This window comes from Larus michahellis, chromosome 6 (genome assembly GCF_964199755.1).
Source record: "Larus michahellis chromosome 6, bLarMic1.1, whole genome shotgun sequence".
NCBI classification, from domain to species: domain Eukaryota; kingdom Metazoa; phylum Chordata; class Aves; order Charadriiformes; family Laridae; genus Larus; species Larus michahellis.
Window position 1 is genome coordinate 3,347,019 of NC_133901.1, and position 16,481 is coordinate 3,363,499.

At 39.1% G+C, this 16,481-nt stretch overlaps 1 protein-coding gene across 3 annotated transcripts in view; it reads right to left on the reverse strand.

Annotated features, from left to right (window-relative positions):
* Window positions 1-16,481, reverse strand: part of NAALADL2 (N-acetylated alpha-linked acidic dipeptidase like 2) — a 503,786-nt gene that overhangs the window by 34,334 nt on the left and 452,971 nt on the right. For all 3 annotated transcript variants that reach the window (XM_074591744.1, XM_074591745.1, XM_074591747.1), the window contains one exon: window positions 208-301. In XM_074591744.1, coding sequence (XP_074447845.1) covers window positions 208-301 — 94 coding nt within the window. The remainder of the gene's footprint in view (window positions 1-207; window positions 302-16,481) is intronic.

Below are 16,481 nucleotides of genomic sequence, written 5' to 3' on the forward strand. Positions count from 1 at the left end.
TAACAGAGTAACATCAGAAGAAATTAAACATTTTATGGCTTTATTTAGCAACAAAACCTATTTTTATTTAGCGTTACATAATAACTATTTAACTAGTAAAATCACTGGCTATCATTCAAGTGGAAATTGAAAATCCATATCAGGGAGGAGATGATCTTTTTCTTATTCTGTATTAATGGAAAACAATATTCCTCTAACAAAAATTACCTTTAAGACTGTTCTGAACTTCTAACGCGATGTCGAGGGCATTAAACGGCAAAACTGGTTCATTGGCAATTTGCAAAGTCACTTGTCCTGTTAGCTGAAAAATATAAAAAACCCAGAAAAGAGTCAAATAATTTCTAGCAGATTCAATAGCCAGCACTTCTTTTGGAATAGCACATACTTTCATTACATTGGATTTTCAGGGAAAAAGTGAATAAAACTGCATAAATACATCTTTGTGAAAAGTAATATGACCTAGACCATTGCCTTTGCGATACAACATTAAAAAATGTTAAGAGATCGCAATTTATGACCACACACAAGAATTCTGTGCAGTACTTTTTCTGTGGAGCTGGGATGCTGCAGGAGTCTCTGAAGCGCCATAGTTTTGCTTTGGTTTCAAATAAAACATCTCAACATTCTAAAAATAGGAATGAGGATTATAATTTTACTTAGTTCTCTGGCTTTAGCTATTAGATTTTCAGAGTTTACACAAGTAAAAAGAAAGAAAAAAATCCCAGACATTAATAAGCTTCACATCAATCCCATGGCTAAATGCGAGCCGGCCTGAAAACCTACTGCCTTTTGAAGAGTTATGTGACAACTCGACGCACACACGCACGCACAACTTGCAAACTGGACAGAACGCTCCATCCTCTCTGCAACTTACAGAAAGAAATTCCCGAATGAGTGAAAGGGAACTCTCAGTCCACTCCAGACGAGCCGTTAACGCCTGTCAGGACACTCAATGGCACGAATGCTTCTTTTCAACGGTTCCAGAGAGGAGGCCAGGGATGACTGGCCCGAGTACATTTTCTCACTTACAGAAGATCGGCTTCTCCAGCTCAGGGCTTAGACATGCTACAGGGGCTGCGTATAGAAATATGTCTTTCTGCTGAACTGTACCTGGCCTGTGATTAAACAGAGGATTTCAGTCTCTAGGCTGCCAAGTCCATCACTGTTCATGGGAGCTATAAAAACACACTGACAAAAACATGCACGAAACTTTCATTCATCTTCCTCATATCTTGATATTGCAAAAAGGGGGAAAATACCTGCAGGGCTGTGCTCTAAAATGGAATGATGGCTGCAGGTGAGGGTGCTTGTGTTGATAAAAATGTGGACTGAATAGAATCATATTGTACAATACTTCCCAAGGTGTTGGGAGGGTTAGAATAATATCTATCCTTCAAAAGCAATATGATAGTTGCTGTGTTGAAAGTAGCGTTTTAATTCTACGATACAAAGTAGTATGAAAAGGCAACAATCCCAAGTAATATTAAAAACAATAGTACAGCAATTGAAGAGGAAAACCATCTCCCAGGAAACTGGATGAAAGCAGGGTAATATCAGAAATACAAGTTTCCTGGAGAAAGATTACTAGAACCTCAACAACATTTCTAAGAAAGCATTAAAGAAATACTGGTTTTTGACCTGGCCAGAGCCTGATTTGGGTACAGAGACTGAGGGAATATGCTGTACATCAGGCTGCAACCTATATCTGAGCAGAGACGTGCTGCGAAGCTATTGAGATTTACCTCTAGAGAATACAATATTGCAATAGGCAGAAAAACCCCACACCGTATTTACAGTGAGAAAAAAATAGGGGGGAATACATCAGGCTGTTATCAGGAAAACTAAAGAACTAAGAGTGAATTTGGAAGAAGATGAAAAACACCAATTTTGGACATCTGTGTTAAAATATTACACGGTAACCTCTCATGAAACTTTTCTCGTAACTTCCCAACTCCACGGGCCATTAACGCTTAAAGGCCATTACGTTTTCTGTCAGTGATGACACACAAAAGTCTCTGGGTTGTAAAGCATTAGAAAACATCGGTTTTAGGAATATCAGAGAGGTACTGTGGAAATACAAGAATTAAAATTGTTTGGGCAAACAGAAATCTGTACAAAACTGGATCCAAACCAGGTTCATATAATCCAGCCGTAAGCAACTGTAAAAATCTGGTTCTGAATGTCCAAGTGCCAGGCAAAATCCGTCCTTGTCCCGCACGGAACTCTTTCGAGATATAGCTGCCCAAAGCATTAACGACCTGTAAGCTGCCATGAAAAAGCAACAGTGGCAATGAAACAACGTCCTATCGAAGAGGAGGCTTTCTATACGGAGCCCAAACCCGCTGAATCCTAAATAGTACTCTATCACACAAAACATCTGAATTCTTCCCCGCCGCCCCATTTCCGCAAAAACCTTCAGGAAATGGTAATGCAAGATACATATTCATAGGTATATTTTAGGGAGGGACATGAACAGTTCTACAGTGCTACTGATACTTTTCAATCTGTTACCGCAATGTTTAAGAACACAAAAGTGTGGAAAAAATGCTTCTTTTCTGAGGCACGAAAGTGGCATTAAAGAAGAGAACATCCTAGTAAGCATCTTTCCTTTTCATCATTATCTCCTACAGAACCTGGCTTAATTTTTATAAGTTCTTGCCTTCCAAGCAATTTTATTTTGCTTTTGACTACATAAAACCAAAGTTGTTTTCTCTTGCCTATTGAAATAAAGTTACACCATCAAAATCTTACGATTGACAGAAGCATTCTGGAAACTTTATAGTATCTCTGTATGTAATAGTGCAGACATTTGTGTGTTAGCAAACAGGTAATAGCGGTGTTTATTAAATCACGTACTTTTAGGCTAATCTGGAAGAAATCAATCACATAAAGGAAAGCTCAGAGCATTGATTTGAAGAGAGTAAGTAATAACGCTGCAGAAGCATATATCACACCCACATAATGCAGCAAGACAGAAAAGGCGACCGATTTCTTATTTATGGTCTTATTTTTGGATATACCATTTCCCCCCGAGAGCAACACTGAATATACACGGAAAATAACGACAAGCTTCTGCCCCCTTTTCCCTGTAGAAAAATGGTTGAGACTGACTGCTGAATTATTGAACGCAAGAGTAACTTAGCAAAGAGTAAAGACAACAATTTTCTCATAAAGTGAAACGCTAGAGCAGCATAATTGATGCTATTCCCATCCTGAACTGGTTATAAGACTAATGACAACTTCTCAAATAACATTTATACATAATAATACACACACGATAATTGATGTAGCATTTGCACAATTATCAAGTCTAAAGAAAAAAATTTATAGTTCAATTGCTAATTGATTCCGAAATGCTTTTCTTAGACAATTTAAAATGAGAACATAATAAATAACGTTTCCACTACACTTGGATTTGGGAAAGGTATTCTTCAGTAAACAAAAATGTATTTAACGAACTTCCAATTAATTTAGAGACAAATATTAATATAAACCATAACTATTATTGTAGAGTTATACAGTATATTGCAAAATAAATCTGAATATTCAAAAAAGACTTATACCAAAGGTAACATTTTTTCAAGGTCTTTTACCTTACAGCATAAACATCTCTGTAGGAAGGAAGTAACTACTGTCCCTGCCTTCGCCTCTCTCACACCGAGCAGATCCCAAAAGCCGAAAAAAAACCCCAATCAACATTCAAAAGTGCTGGTGTTAAAGGCAGTTAGGTATCCTAAATGAAGCCGTAGGTTCTCCTCCCTTCCAAAGCGGTATAACCTACTCATTTAGGAATTACTTCTTGCAGTTCTACCCAACTCATGAACCTAATTTCACTATAGAAGTCAGCTCTCGGGGACATCAGGTCGATCTGCACCACTCTCCAAGACTCTGACAATTAAATAATAACTAGATTGAATACACACAGTGTGTTCAGCTATGTAAACTGTAAATACCCTTTATCTTTTTAGGTGTTTTACAATGTAAATAAGGAAACTAACTAAACTGCAGCTGGGGAAGGGTTCATCCCAGAATTATTTTTTTTTTTTTGGTGAGTATGTCACACTTGGTTTCCCAGTGAGTTAAACTCAGTTTAAAGACAACTTGCGTCCTCAAATATGCAAGCTGCCTACTGACAACTCAAAGCACGTCTATTGGCAGGCAAAATTAAAAAAACCCCACACATTGAATACTTAAAAAACAGGATACAAAAATGTGTAAGGCTCCACTCAGCCTTTTTTACACAGATTCAGTTTTGCTTTGGGGGCATGCTGTTATTGATCGTGTCTTGCAGGGACACGTCTTAACCGTTTTCTGGTTTTAGAGACAAGGCAGGCATTGCAAGCCATCTTCCATTCCGTCACACGACGAGAAACTTGTAAGATGAATAAAATGAAAACATATTCAGTGGATACGAAAATATGAAAATATTATGCGTGATAGAGATCAATCTGCTAGAATAAACATCAGCATGTAGCGTGCAGGCAGTTTCTTTAACGCAGAAGTTCACATGCTAGTAAAATTGGGAACCGCGTGCTATATCTAGCCTGCGCGCTGTGTAAACCTCTGTGGCTGTAAGTGTTGAGCCTTTAGGACGTTTTTAGTTACATTAAGAGCGCTAAAATCTAAACAGACATCTCAGATCTCTTCATGTGCCAAGTTACAAACAACATAACTTAAAAAATCAGGTAAACTGCCACGTTTATCCTTCTGTGAACGCTGCTCTTCAGAAGTGCTGTACTCCGGTTTCACCTGCTGGAATGAATTAGGCACAGCCGCTTCAAACCTGAGCTGTGCAGTGGCAACTCCTTTATATTTCAAGCCACATACATCTGCAACATTTTCTTCTTTCCTGCATTCTATAATTTGCAGGTTTTTTATTATATGATTTTATTTGACGAATATTACCAACACTTTACCCTAGCGATACTGGGCACTTTCAGAGAACATTAGCATCCACATGGCAGCTACTCTACCAAACCCACGACAACTCATATTAGAAAGCAGATCACGTAAGAAGGCAGTGGAGCAGACATGCAGATTCCCAACTACGGATTCGGGAGACCTCTGTACGTAAGACTCCCTACAAGGGACTCAAACAATCCTTGTAATTGATGGGTGTGTGACACGAAACAACGCGTTAGAACTCTGAGCCTCAACTTCCTTGGACATCAGGCATTGCTCGTTTTCAAGTCACATTTGCCCTCACACCTGGCACCTCTCCCTTTGCGCGTTATCCATGGGCTCATGGATGAGGAAAGAGCACGGAAAGACACTGTGCTGTTTAGGGTGATCAATAACAGTGTCTTGAAAATAACACTTTGGTTTCTCTTTTTTCTTGTAAAGGTGAATGAAAGGTTTAACTTTTGTGGCTGGTTGTCGCACTGTCTAATCCCAGGCGTTCGTCTCTGCATCAAGGGTCTCTCTTTCCACACTGACCAGCAGAGTGACCTCTGGAAATCTTTGGACGTTCATCCAAACATAAACAACAGTTTCAATGTCCACACCCATGTAAATAAAGAATAAATCTCTGCATAAATTAAGATCCCCTCTCAGAACCGCAACATTAGCAATCTCAAGTGTTACAATAACCAGCCTTCCCCAACCTCTCCGCGCTGCAAAATTGAAGAAATCTTTTTGATAATACAGGCAAATTTCCTGAATTTGCTTTCTGCTGGCCCCCCCTTCCCCCCGACTTCCTTCATGTTATCAGATTTTTTAAATTAAGCCTGGTAAATTGACTCTATTTAAAGTAAATCTGTGATTCCCTGGCAATAACATAATTTCAGCACCTAGTATTACAGGATGAACGGCAGTAATCGTGAGACTCATGATACACTAATGAGCATTTTTAATACTGGGATCTTAATTTACTGAAGAAAAATTGCCTGCATAATCAGTCTACACGGTTGTTTTTCTTACACTCATCACCCCCAAAAAAAGTTAACTGACCCATACAAGAAAAGTCAGAGGCAGGAGCTTGAGGAAACAACCCCTGCTTTGAGTATTTTTCTGCAGAACCACATTCCCTTGACTAGACAATGAAAGAGAAATCTGGTCACAACCGTGTTTGCTTTGCACTAATGCTGTCAGCTTTTGAAAATTCAGAACTTCTCAAAAATTCAGTAGCATCATACGTGTTTTTGTTATTTTTTTATTATTTATCTACCTCGGCACCAGGGCATGTATTTACACTACAGGTCAAACGATGTTATGGGGTATCTGACGTTCCGTTGAAGATGCTGTATTTTAGGTCAGCAGAGGGCTCTCTGAGAAAAGAGTACGACGAGACTAGGGCTACAGCAGGTGAACTAGAGCACAGTAATTCGTAACAGACAGCTGCTTCTGACCAAAGAAAGTATGTGGTCTTATTAAAAATTTTATTTCAACATCTCCCTCTATTATTTAATATTGGTTTTATTTACTTTCAGTATAGAAAATACTGACTGGGAAGTAAAAGTGACAGTGAACAAAACATTTGCAGGTATCCTGGTCAAAGCCAACAATGCTTAACTCGTCGTATTACGGTGGGACACAGCCTTCGGCATCCCGGAAGTTACGGATTACGATACGCCAGAATTATGGTAGCTTGGGACAATTACTCTGGAGTACAGAAGATCTCTATTTACACGATCATTGCTACATTTTCTACATGGCTCATGATGAGATTCTGAGGCGCTGTGAAATTAAGGTCAAAAGTATTCTCTTAAGTGATTACATTGCATAAAATCTAATTTGTTGGCCAACTTTGTAATATACAGCACTTTGAGCGGTGAAAGTACATTTTCTATACATTTCATTCACAGCCGGGAGGGATCATTCATCCCACTGCCTTCAATTACTTGCATAAAAATGAAATTCATACCTATCTCTGTTTTGTTTTCTGTTTACATGGAGAAATTCCTGTATTTTAAATTCTACTTATATAAAGTATATGGAAATATATATTTTGTGTCTATTCAAATGCATTTAGGTGAATCTTTTAATACATGTATATTAAAAAATATATATTAACTCAACTTCCAAGACAACAGCTTTACTGCGCTAGGCTTGGCACTGCCTAAACGAGCTTGTACTCAACCTGGTTGGTTTGGAACTGGGGCAGAGCAACTTCATGCCTGTGCAGAACCCCCAGGGTTAATGCTTACACCGTTCAAGCTAACTGTTCCTTATGTGGGCAGTTCAGCAGTGCAGAAGCGCAGCTAGGAAAGGAGAGTTTCTCAAATGCTTTACACCTTTTTTTTTTTTTTCTCACATAAAGAGAAATTGCCTGTCTTTGAAGTGCACAGGTAAGTAGCAATAATCTCGAGAAGAGTTTCTGATCATGTATTTCTTATTTACGCATGTCAAATTCTAGTGGTGCAAAGAAAGTGTCAAAGTAACTTCTAGAAGGGCCACTAGATTCAAGGCTCTCGTTAAAAAAAGTAACTTAGAATTTTCCCTGGTGCGCGCAGTTATGAGCATGCAAAAGGATGTAACACAACCTTCTTCTGCACTTCAGAAGCTCCAAGTGAAGAGGTCACACCACAACAATACAAATCTTTCCATCATTACAAACCCTCACGCTAGATTTCTTCAAGAGAAATTCAAAAGTTCGTTCTACTGTTAGTTCTTTTTTATCTCCAACTTACCTCCAAGCTTATTTATCCAACTTTATCTCCAAGCCAGACTGCTCTGGTTACCAGCTGCAGACTTTGAAAGTGACAAATACAGAAAATTTTGCTTTAAAGCTGAATGATTTGCATATAACATTCCCATAAACCATGATGCCAACCACTGCACAGAAAGTCACCTTTTAAATGCTTTCATTCTCTCACCTCCTTCAGGTACCGCAGGAGGAGGGGGAAACTAGTGCCAGGTCCTTTTTAAAGAAGCGACGTTAACTGCTTGAAGCTGGTTATAGGCAGTCCTCAGGAAACAGATTTTGCTATTGTTGTGGTAGAAAGAGAAGTATATAAAAAAATATGAAGCCAAATTTCTTTCCCCGTATCAGAGGCAAAGATCTCTAATGACAACGATCACGTGCAGGAATTGCACCTTGGACAGACCTTTCCTACCTTAAACCAAAACTACATAGCTTGCTTTTTTTTTTCCTTTATTTGCATGTGTAGTACAGACATTCGAAGGATAAAACATGCAGCAAGCTAACACTGCATACACTTTAGGACAAAAAATGTTAGGTACCAGTTTTCGGTAAAGGAACGAAATGTCATCTCAGAATAACAGACAAAATATTTCAGGGTAGATTCCTGCGTACTGGTATGAAAACCCAGGACGCTGAGATGGATAGCTCGGACATCACGCTCTTCCATGCCACTAGAGGCCTTCATTGTGTTTGCTACCACTTAATGAATATCAGTACCTTCCCCTGACTCGCGTATGTGTTTAAGACTCCCATCAGGATGTTCGCACAACCAGCCCTCCTTACTCGCGATACAGGATAAGCAAAGCACGAGACGATACGACTCAGCCAGATAACGGATAATTTTATTAACGGCTGGCAGACAGTTGGCTGCATCCTGCCTGTCGAGGAGCCTTACGAGTCAGACAGTGATGACGAGCAGATAATACAAGCAGCAGTGCAAGTCTGCATTTAATCCCCCAGGTTCACGAGCACTCTGCAGAAATACAGATCAGTCCAGCAAACGGTATGTTGTCTTACAGTCCTAATTAATCAAAGTGTCTTCTCATATGCTTCAAGATACATGCATGAACCAAGAATCTTCCTGAATTAGGACCAATCCCAGATCATACATTCAAGGACATCCAAGTACTCCCTAAGTTTCTATTTGATCTGAAAAGCCAGTTCTTCTGCTGAATCTGCAGGACTCAGGCTGAAACTTGTGGCATTGTTGAAAACTAGATAACAGTCAAAGGAGTGCAGTAATAAAGAAATCTGCAAGAAGAAGCTTCAACCACAGCTTTCAGTTTAGACCGCGATATCATCTTTTTAATCACTCCCCTTTTACAGAAATGGATTTGATTTAATTGAACTCCTAAAAAAAAGTCTCTAATCACACTTCATCAGCACGCAATTATTATTCAAAGGAAACCATATGTACTATTAGGCACTCTTAATTAAAATAATGCATCTAATCTGCTTCAATACCTAAGAGTCATTCTTGATGTTCATTATTCTTTTTCTTCCATTATTGTGACAATACATTTTTTTCTGTTTTTCCTCATCTATCCCCATTCCATTTATACACTTTTCCACCGTTAACAATCACTGTATCAGGCCACCGAAATGCATTAATACGCCACCATCCTTAAAAACTCACTGCATAGCGTGACCTTCAAAATGAGTCAGACCCGACTATGGAGATTTGTGAGAAGAGGATGAGGAAATGCTGTAACAGGAACCTTAAACTATCCTCTGTTTTGCCTGAGTTTTATTTGCAATTATGATGTCTTCTAAGCGGCCGTAACTGAAAGAAGAATGTACGACAGGCAGCACCCAGCTCTTAGAGACAGAGAGACAAGATCTAGGGAGAACCAGGGACAACAGATGGAAGAAAGAGGAGTTGAAGAATCTGAAGAAAAGCATCAATGAGGGTTTGAGGCAATGGTTCCTTGAGGAACTGGGACAACATGGATAGTCAATGCAGCATAGACTGGACAGAATAAGCACTACAAAAAGATTCATGAGAACATTACATACTGAAGTCTCCCCATCCTCTCAAACTCATGAAAGCCAAGGTATTTAATGGTCATAGAGAGAAAATACTGTTCTGTTCTCTCTTGCCACCTCTTGATGCCAAGGTACCTCAAATTCTTCCACTTAGGTCACCCTCATCAGTGAGGAGTGGAACACTGACAGCTCATTAAACATGACAGACTAGCCCTGAGGGGGAGACACTAGTGAACCACAGTGCTGAGGATCCAAGGGAAGCTGAAAATCCACAGTTCCGTACTATAGAGCTCAAAGGAAAGGCCCATAAACATGAACAGACACGTTCCACTTCAGGGGAGAATGGGATGGGCAATATCCTGAGATTACCCCCCGAGACCAGGATACACTCAGCACCCACACAGAGGCTCAATCTCCCCGTCAGGCAATTACTTCAGCTGGGGATACATTCTGCTCTTGGACATACTCGCATGGCAGTTACCAAGCCAGAAAGGTATTTAAGCTTCTTATTGGTATCATCATTCAAAAATGCAATTTCTGTGAATTTTCCCCAGTACTTTTCAAATCCGAATATTCAATCTTCAACGTATACTGTGCAAGAGACATAGAATATGAAGTAATCAGTTGACTTACACTAATAATTTGAAATTTAAATCTCAAAAGGAGATCTCGTACCTCCTCCTATAATTAAATAGTATAACTTAACAAATAAAGGCGGGGGAAGACTGGTTGTTTTATTTTAAAAAGAAAACATTAATTAAAGATGAATATGTTTGGGACCGAGCAAGCTCCCTTCAGGCTTGGGGAAAATGCCAAGTCTGACAAACTCTTTGAGCCTTAGGGAATCTCAGGTCAGTTTGATGAACCTACTGAAGTATTTTATAATTAGCTGGCGTGCTCCTGAGGCTACCAATTTACCTGAAAAAGAAACTCCCTCACCTTTCAAACTTGTCCCTGAACAACAATGAATAAAGACCTAACAAATAATGTTTCTCATCACAGAATATTTATATAAACAGAGAAAGAAAACTCAGAAGAATGTCCTGTGCTACAGAACGGCCCTCAAAATTCACAAGGAGCCCTAGCAATGAAACTCAAGCTATCTGAAGGTAGAATTGAGATTTATTACCACGTCTGTGGCTGTAATAATACACCTGTTACTAAGATAGTCACATTACGATGGCCATTTCATTCCACTGCACCCTATCTTTATGCAGGCTCTGTATTAAAATGACAAAGGCAGCACAAAATAACGGCAACAACAAAGATTAAATAGAGAAGCACATTTTAAAAGCATATAATCTCACTACACTGCAGGAAAGGTTACTGCTTGCTCAAACGACTGCAGTTACTGTTAAGGAAAGAAATAAAATCAATGTCTACCTCCGGTGCTGCACCATGGTTGCTCCAGGTACTACCTGTTTTAATTATCTTATTATTTCTAATCATCATTAGTGTCTAAGCACCGAAAATACATTACACGTCTCAGAAAACAATTCAAAAGACATCTAACTCTACGAGGCTTGTTGCCTATTTTAAGCTCATCCGATAGGATCAAACGAAGAAGGGGGGTATGGCACAGCAAAGGCACAAGTTAGCTGAGACCATCTGACAAGCCTTTTTGCAAGAACAACTCAAAGCTCAGGACTCACCTTGTTGGTAAGCAGCATATTTTATTAGCTTCTGGTCTTGCTATTAATTCTATAACTTTTCTTTTGGCTCACCTGAATGCTTATTCGTCTTCAGTTTTAGATTAACTTTCTGGAACAAATGAGTTCATCGCAGGAGATCTCGATATGGGCAAACAGACAAGCAGACAAGTTTTGCCTGACAGGTAACAACAAGGATGGAGATCTGATGACTGTACTGAAGGAAGAAGACGAAAGGGACATTGCTGAAGAGACTGGAAGGCGGAAGAGAAGGTGTTTGAAAAAGGCAAAAGATTTCGAAAGCAAAACAAGTTGGAATTTGCTGCACAACATAAACAGGAGCCTGGGGAATTTCTGAAAGAGAAGATGGCAAGACTAAAAGGACGGCCGAGGAAGATCATTTTGGCAACAACACTGTAGATGGATCGCAGGGAGAAAAAAGACTTGGACGGCAAATGCGTCAAGACAAGCGGAGACTATAATGCAGGCAGGTGGTTTGATCAGGAGGAGAAAAGGATGGATTTTTAGAAATATTATAGGATGAAAATGTATCAGAGGGAACTACTTAACGATGTCCTTCAGCGTACTGTATTAAGTGTGTACTCAGCGTAATTTCTCCATGTTATATAAAGTTCCAAATAAACTGCCCCCCAAACTGAAGAAGTACTGCAGAATATGGCACTGACACATAGGGAACGAATTAGTGGGAGCGCTGACAGCATGAAGTGATATACGCAAGCATGTGTGTGCTGGTGCATACAACTTGCACACACGGATCAGAGAAAAACTCATCTCAAAGTTCTTCTGTACATTAAAATTGAAGACAGACGCAGTTACAGATAAAATTAGATTTTCAGACCTAAAAATAAATTAAAGAGTTTGTAGACTCTAAGAATTCCCGTGCTCCCCCCCAGTAGAAAGGCAATATGTACAGGCATTTGATGTACTCTGAATAGCTTTAAACTAAATGTAAATAATCTTCAAAAGTGTTTTGATATCAAAGTGAAATTTCTAGAACGTTTTGCACTACGTCTACATTTTACATCAAAAATACAAACCACTATAATGTGGTTTTTCATTTGTATATTCAGAGAAACGAAAAAGCCCTACAGAAACTGTGATATACCCAAGAGATCACAACAATGCTGTAACAACTTCTGAACCCTAATTAAAAATATTTTCATCCAAGCCTCATCCAGTAATAAGGATATGGGGCATTTCTTGCGTGAGGAACTGATCAGAATGCACACTTGATACTGGATTAAAAATAAATAAATAAATTAGGTCTCATTTATGGACCTAATGAAAAAGCCAGGTTTTAGAATTCACTCAGCAACCAAAAGCAGTGGGTAACAAGTAATAAACTCTTAAGTTTTTTAACACCTTTTAAACTCCATTTGCTATTATGAATACTGACCTCTTAGAATATCTGAGACAAGAAAAATGGAAATGACACTCTAAATCTTGTGGTTTCTAAGAGTTGCTAATTGCCTACTGCTCAGTGGTCACAGTCCACCGTCGGGAGCGTTGCCCCAGGAGACAGCGTGTGGCATCTCCACGTCGGTCTGTTCCCAAATTTTTAAAAGTTCCACACTGAGAAGAGCAATCACTAGGCACAGTACCGGATTAGACCACTATATTATGTTGATTTTGGTAATATTTATTTTACCTCCAGGCCTCCAGCACTCCCTTGCACAAAACCCACAAGTCACTGAGACAGAGGTTTAACTATAGGTCTTCGGTCAAGTTTATTTCCTTTTCTGCTTATTCTGCTCAAGTAATAACTGACATCGGCAAAAGAGGGGATGAAGGGGGAGGCTAGTGCCATCTAAACGGAGGGTTTTATTTGTGCAGAGTATTACATTAAAAGAGCCCATTAGCTATCAGTGATTATTAATCTTCAATTACAATAGTAGCCATATTTAACAAAAAAAAAGAACAGGCGATGCTGCAAGTCATGAAAAAAGCCTTTTTAATTGTCAGCCCTGCTAGTCTAAAAGAGCTTTTGCCCTATTCATTCAGTTATCATTCCGCAGTTTATAATTAAAGTGCTAATGTATATCAGAATTCTTTGATCTCAAAATAAAGGATTCTTTTACCAAGGAAATTAAGAACACAGTAGTTACAGGAAATTCAAGTTTCCAAGTAAAAATTAAAAGAAACAACCAAAAGTAAAGTAATGTAATTAAGGAAAAACTATTTTCGTTGAATAAGAGAAGGAAAAAACTTTGTGAGTAGTCATTCGGGATTGTGGAACAGTTTGTCAAGTAAAGTGGCAAAAGACCTTTCTCTTCATTTGTTAAATACAATCTAGAAAGAAAGGAGGGAATTGTACTGTACTGACAGGAATGGACCAAATGACCTCAAAGTTCTTTATCTTAAGCTAATGAGTAGAGGTTATTAATACGTCCTGAAATCTAACTTCAATTAGCATGAGTTATCGTGACGATTCATAGTAGCTCATCCATGGTATTTTATTTCCATTCTGATTTCATACTTGAGGGAAAAGATAGTCAGCAGCATGTTGTACGTCTAAATCCATGCAAATAAAAAGAACTATGTGTACTCACCTACAGTAGGTACAAGCGTTATCTTAAACACTCAAGGTCAGCAGAACTCTTAACGTATAGTCTCGTCTCTTATTGATTACTCTCGGTCTTACTGATTAAAGACAGTGACTGAAACCTGACTTTAAAAACCAAAGGAAAAATTTCCAGAATTACTTTTGGCTTTCAGTCTGCTGAGAAGAATCTATGTGGGCTGCTCGAGATATCACCTGGAGGAACACGTTTCCCCACCCCAGGTTAGATGACAGGCACTAAAAAAAGCTGTTACCTAAAAGGGATAGAGTCAGCAAGATCCCACACCGCTTATCTGCCAGTTCCACCAGCCACGTCTGAAAATGGAACTTGAGCTTTGGAAAAATCTTTCAAAAGCAACTACTGGCTCAAAGATGTGAGGGGACATGAGACAACCTTAGCTCTTCCTCTGCTGCTGTCATCCCTTCACTCACACCCCGCTTCTCTGGAACAGGGCTCTTATTTACCTCACAGCGGGACAAAAAAAAATAAAAAAAGTCAGCAAAGCCTAATTATATACGATTGCTACCAATCTGCACTCAGTTACAATGAGCTTCGGATTAGGCAGTTCAATACATTTTACGAACAATACAAACATATTACTGCTGCTGCTAAGCAGTGTAAAGGATGCGTTTTCCATTTTTTCTTCATTATTTTCTTTGAATTAAAACCACTAAGCCTTCCAAAAAAAGCAACACAACTCAGCCTCAGTGGACTAAACCAGCCAAAGCGAGAGAAAGTGAGCAAGAGCCTCTTTTTTAACATTAAAAATGTTTCTGTTAAAACCTTGTAACTCAAGTATTTCCTACGTGACCTCTAAAAGCAAGATTTCTAGTTCTGCTGCCTTTTGAGACACTGTGAAAACTAAGATTATTGGAACAGACGGTAATTTTAAAGTTATTAGTTTTTCATTCTCAAAGTCGCTGTTTAATCATTTTTAAGATCCAACTAGTCACTGGAAGCTTGAAAGTCCATTACAACTATGGAAAATAAGGTAAAAATAGTCCAGGAAACTCAGTTACGCATCAGAGGAGACTGCAGGATTTTACCATGGTATGGACTTCCCAACGCTCTGCTTTATTCTGTTCTGCGGAAAATACAGGCAAATTATACACCCCAAAAATGAGAAGTTCAGGCACACGGGACTTTACTAACGAGTTGCTCAGCTTTAGTTCAAGTTGTTTGGAAAAGCTCAGGCAAAGATTGCAGAGAATAAATGGTCACTCAATTCTTTCTAATAAAGAAAGATTCCAATGAATTAAAGAGGACTCTGAAAGTCAGGCTAGAAAAAATATTTTCTTCTGTCAGTATTAAACTGTGGTTACCTTCTCTTCAAACAGCTTGAATTGCTTCATGTGTTCACATAAAACGCAGAAGTTAGTAGAAAGACTTAGCTTAACGTCAAGGATGCACTTTCTATAGTTTCTATGAAAATTCAGGAAATCCTCCAAGCTGAAAACAGCAATTTAGAAAAAAGTACTGTCTTCAACACCCATGACCTTTGGAATTTCACTGTTTGCTTTGCCTTCTCATGAAAACGACAAGTGTTAACCTGGAAATCAAATAACTGTATTTCTTCCTGTTTACTTTCCAATTTTTCATGACTGCATCCGTGTTTCTCCTGTGCCTTGTGTGCGTGACTCCCAAGAGCTACGTTCTGACGGAGGAAGCGCTGAGTTCCGAAGCAGTTCAGCGCTCCTCAGGGTACCACCCTGCCAATAGCCTCTAACAGAAACGCAGGAAAAGGACTATGGACCGGCATGTCCCATACCAAAAACAAATGCAAAAGTAAACTTTCACCTTAAGCTATTAACACAGAAATGAAATTAAAATAATCTCTCATCATAGAGATATTCTGGAGGAGGGTTCTTTACGTCCCTTTTAAATTGCTGTTTAAAAATTAAGGTGAGACCACTAACTGCATTGCTGTTACGTGTTTGAGTGTCTGGAATGTAACTTGCAAGTAATATAATGAAGAGAAACACCTGATTATGCAAGGTATTATATATTTCAGTCCTCTGGTTAAAAGGCATTTACACAACTTTAACTGATTACATTAGACAATGTGAAGGTCGGAAAAAATAAATGGGAATGAGGATATGGAAAGTGCTCGTTACCAGCCGCTTGATTGCCAAAGTGCTCTGTTTATAAAGCAGCCTTAAGGACAAGCCAGAAGCCCTCTTATGCACTGTCAGCGAAGACATTTTGAAGCGTCCTAGAACAATTCCAGTCCGTATGTGATGCTGTAGGTAAGCAAATTAAGAAGACGGAGAGTACAACCAGGCTGGAATACCTGCAGTGTCACATTGCTAGATCCCTCGAACACAAATCGAATCCGGAGACTCATTTTAGTCTCATGTAAGAAGGGTACCGACTTCAGCCTAATCCACGTGGAACAGCGAATGGCCTTTTCCAGCTCGTACAGGCTGAGTATCCGGCAAATGATCACCACCAAGGATTCAGACTGATGCTTTACAGCAGCGAGGACTGTGATAGTATTACTTTGGTCAATTATGCCTTTGCCTTCCAAAAGTACTAAAGCTTTCAGACGTTTCACTAAAATCCCTTTTTCTTAAGTACAATAAGAGGCATAATGATACAAACAGCTTTAAATGAGATACCGGG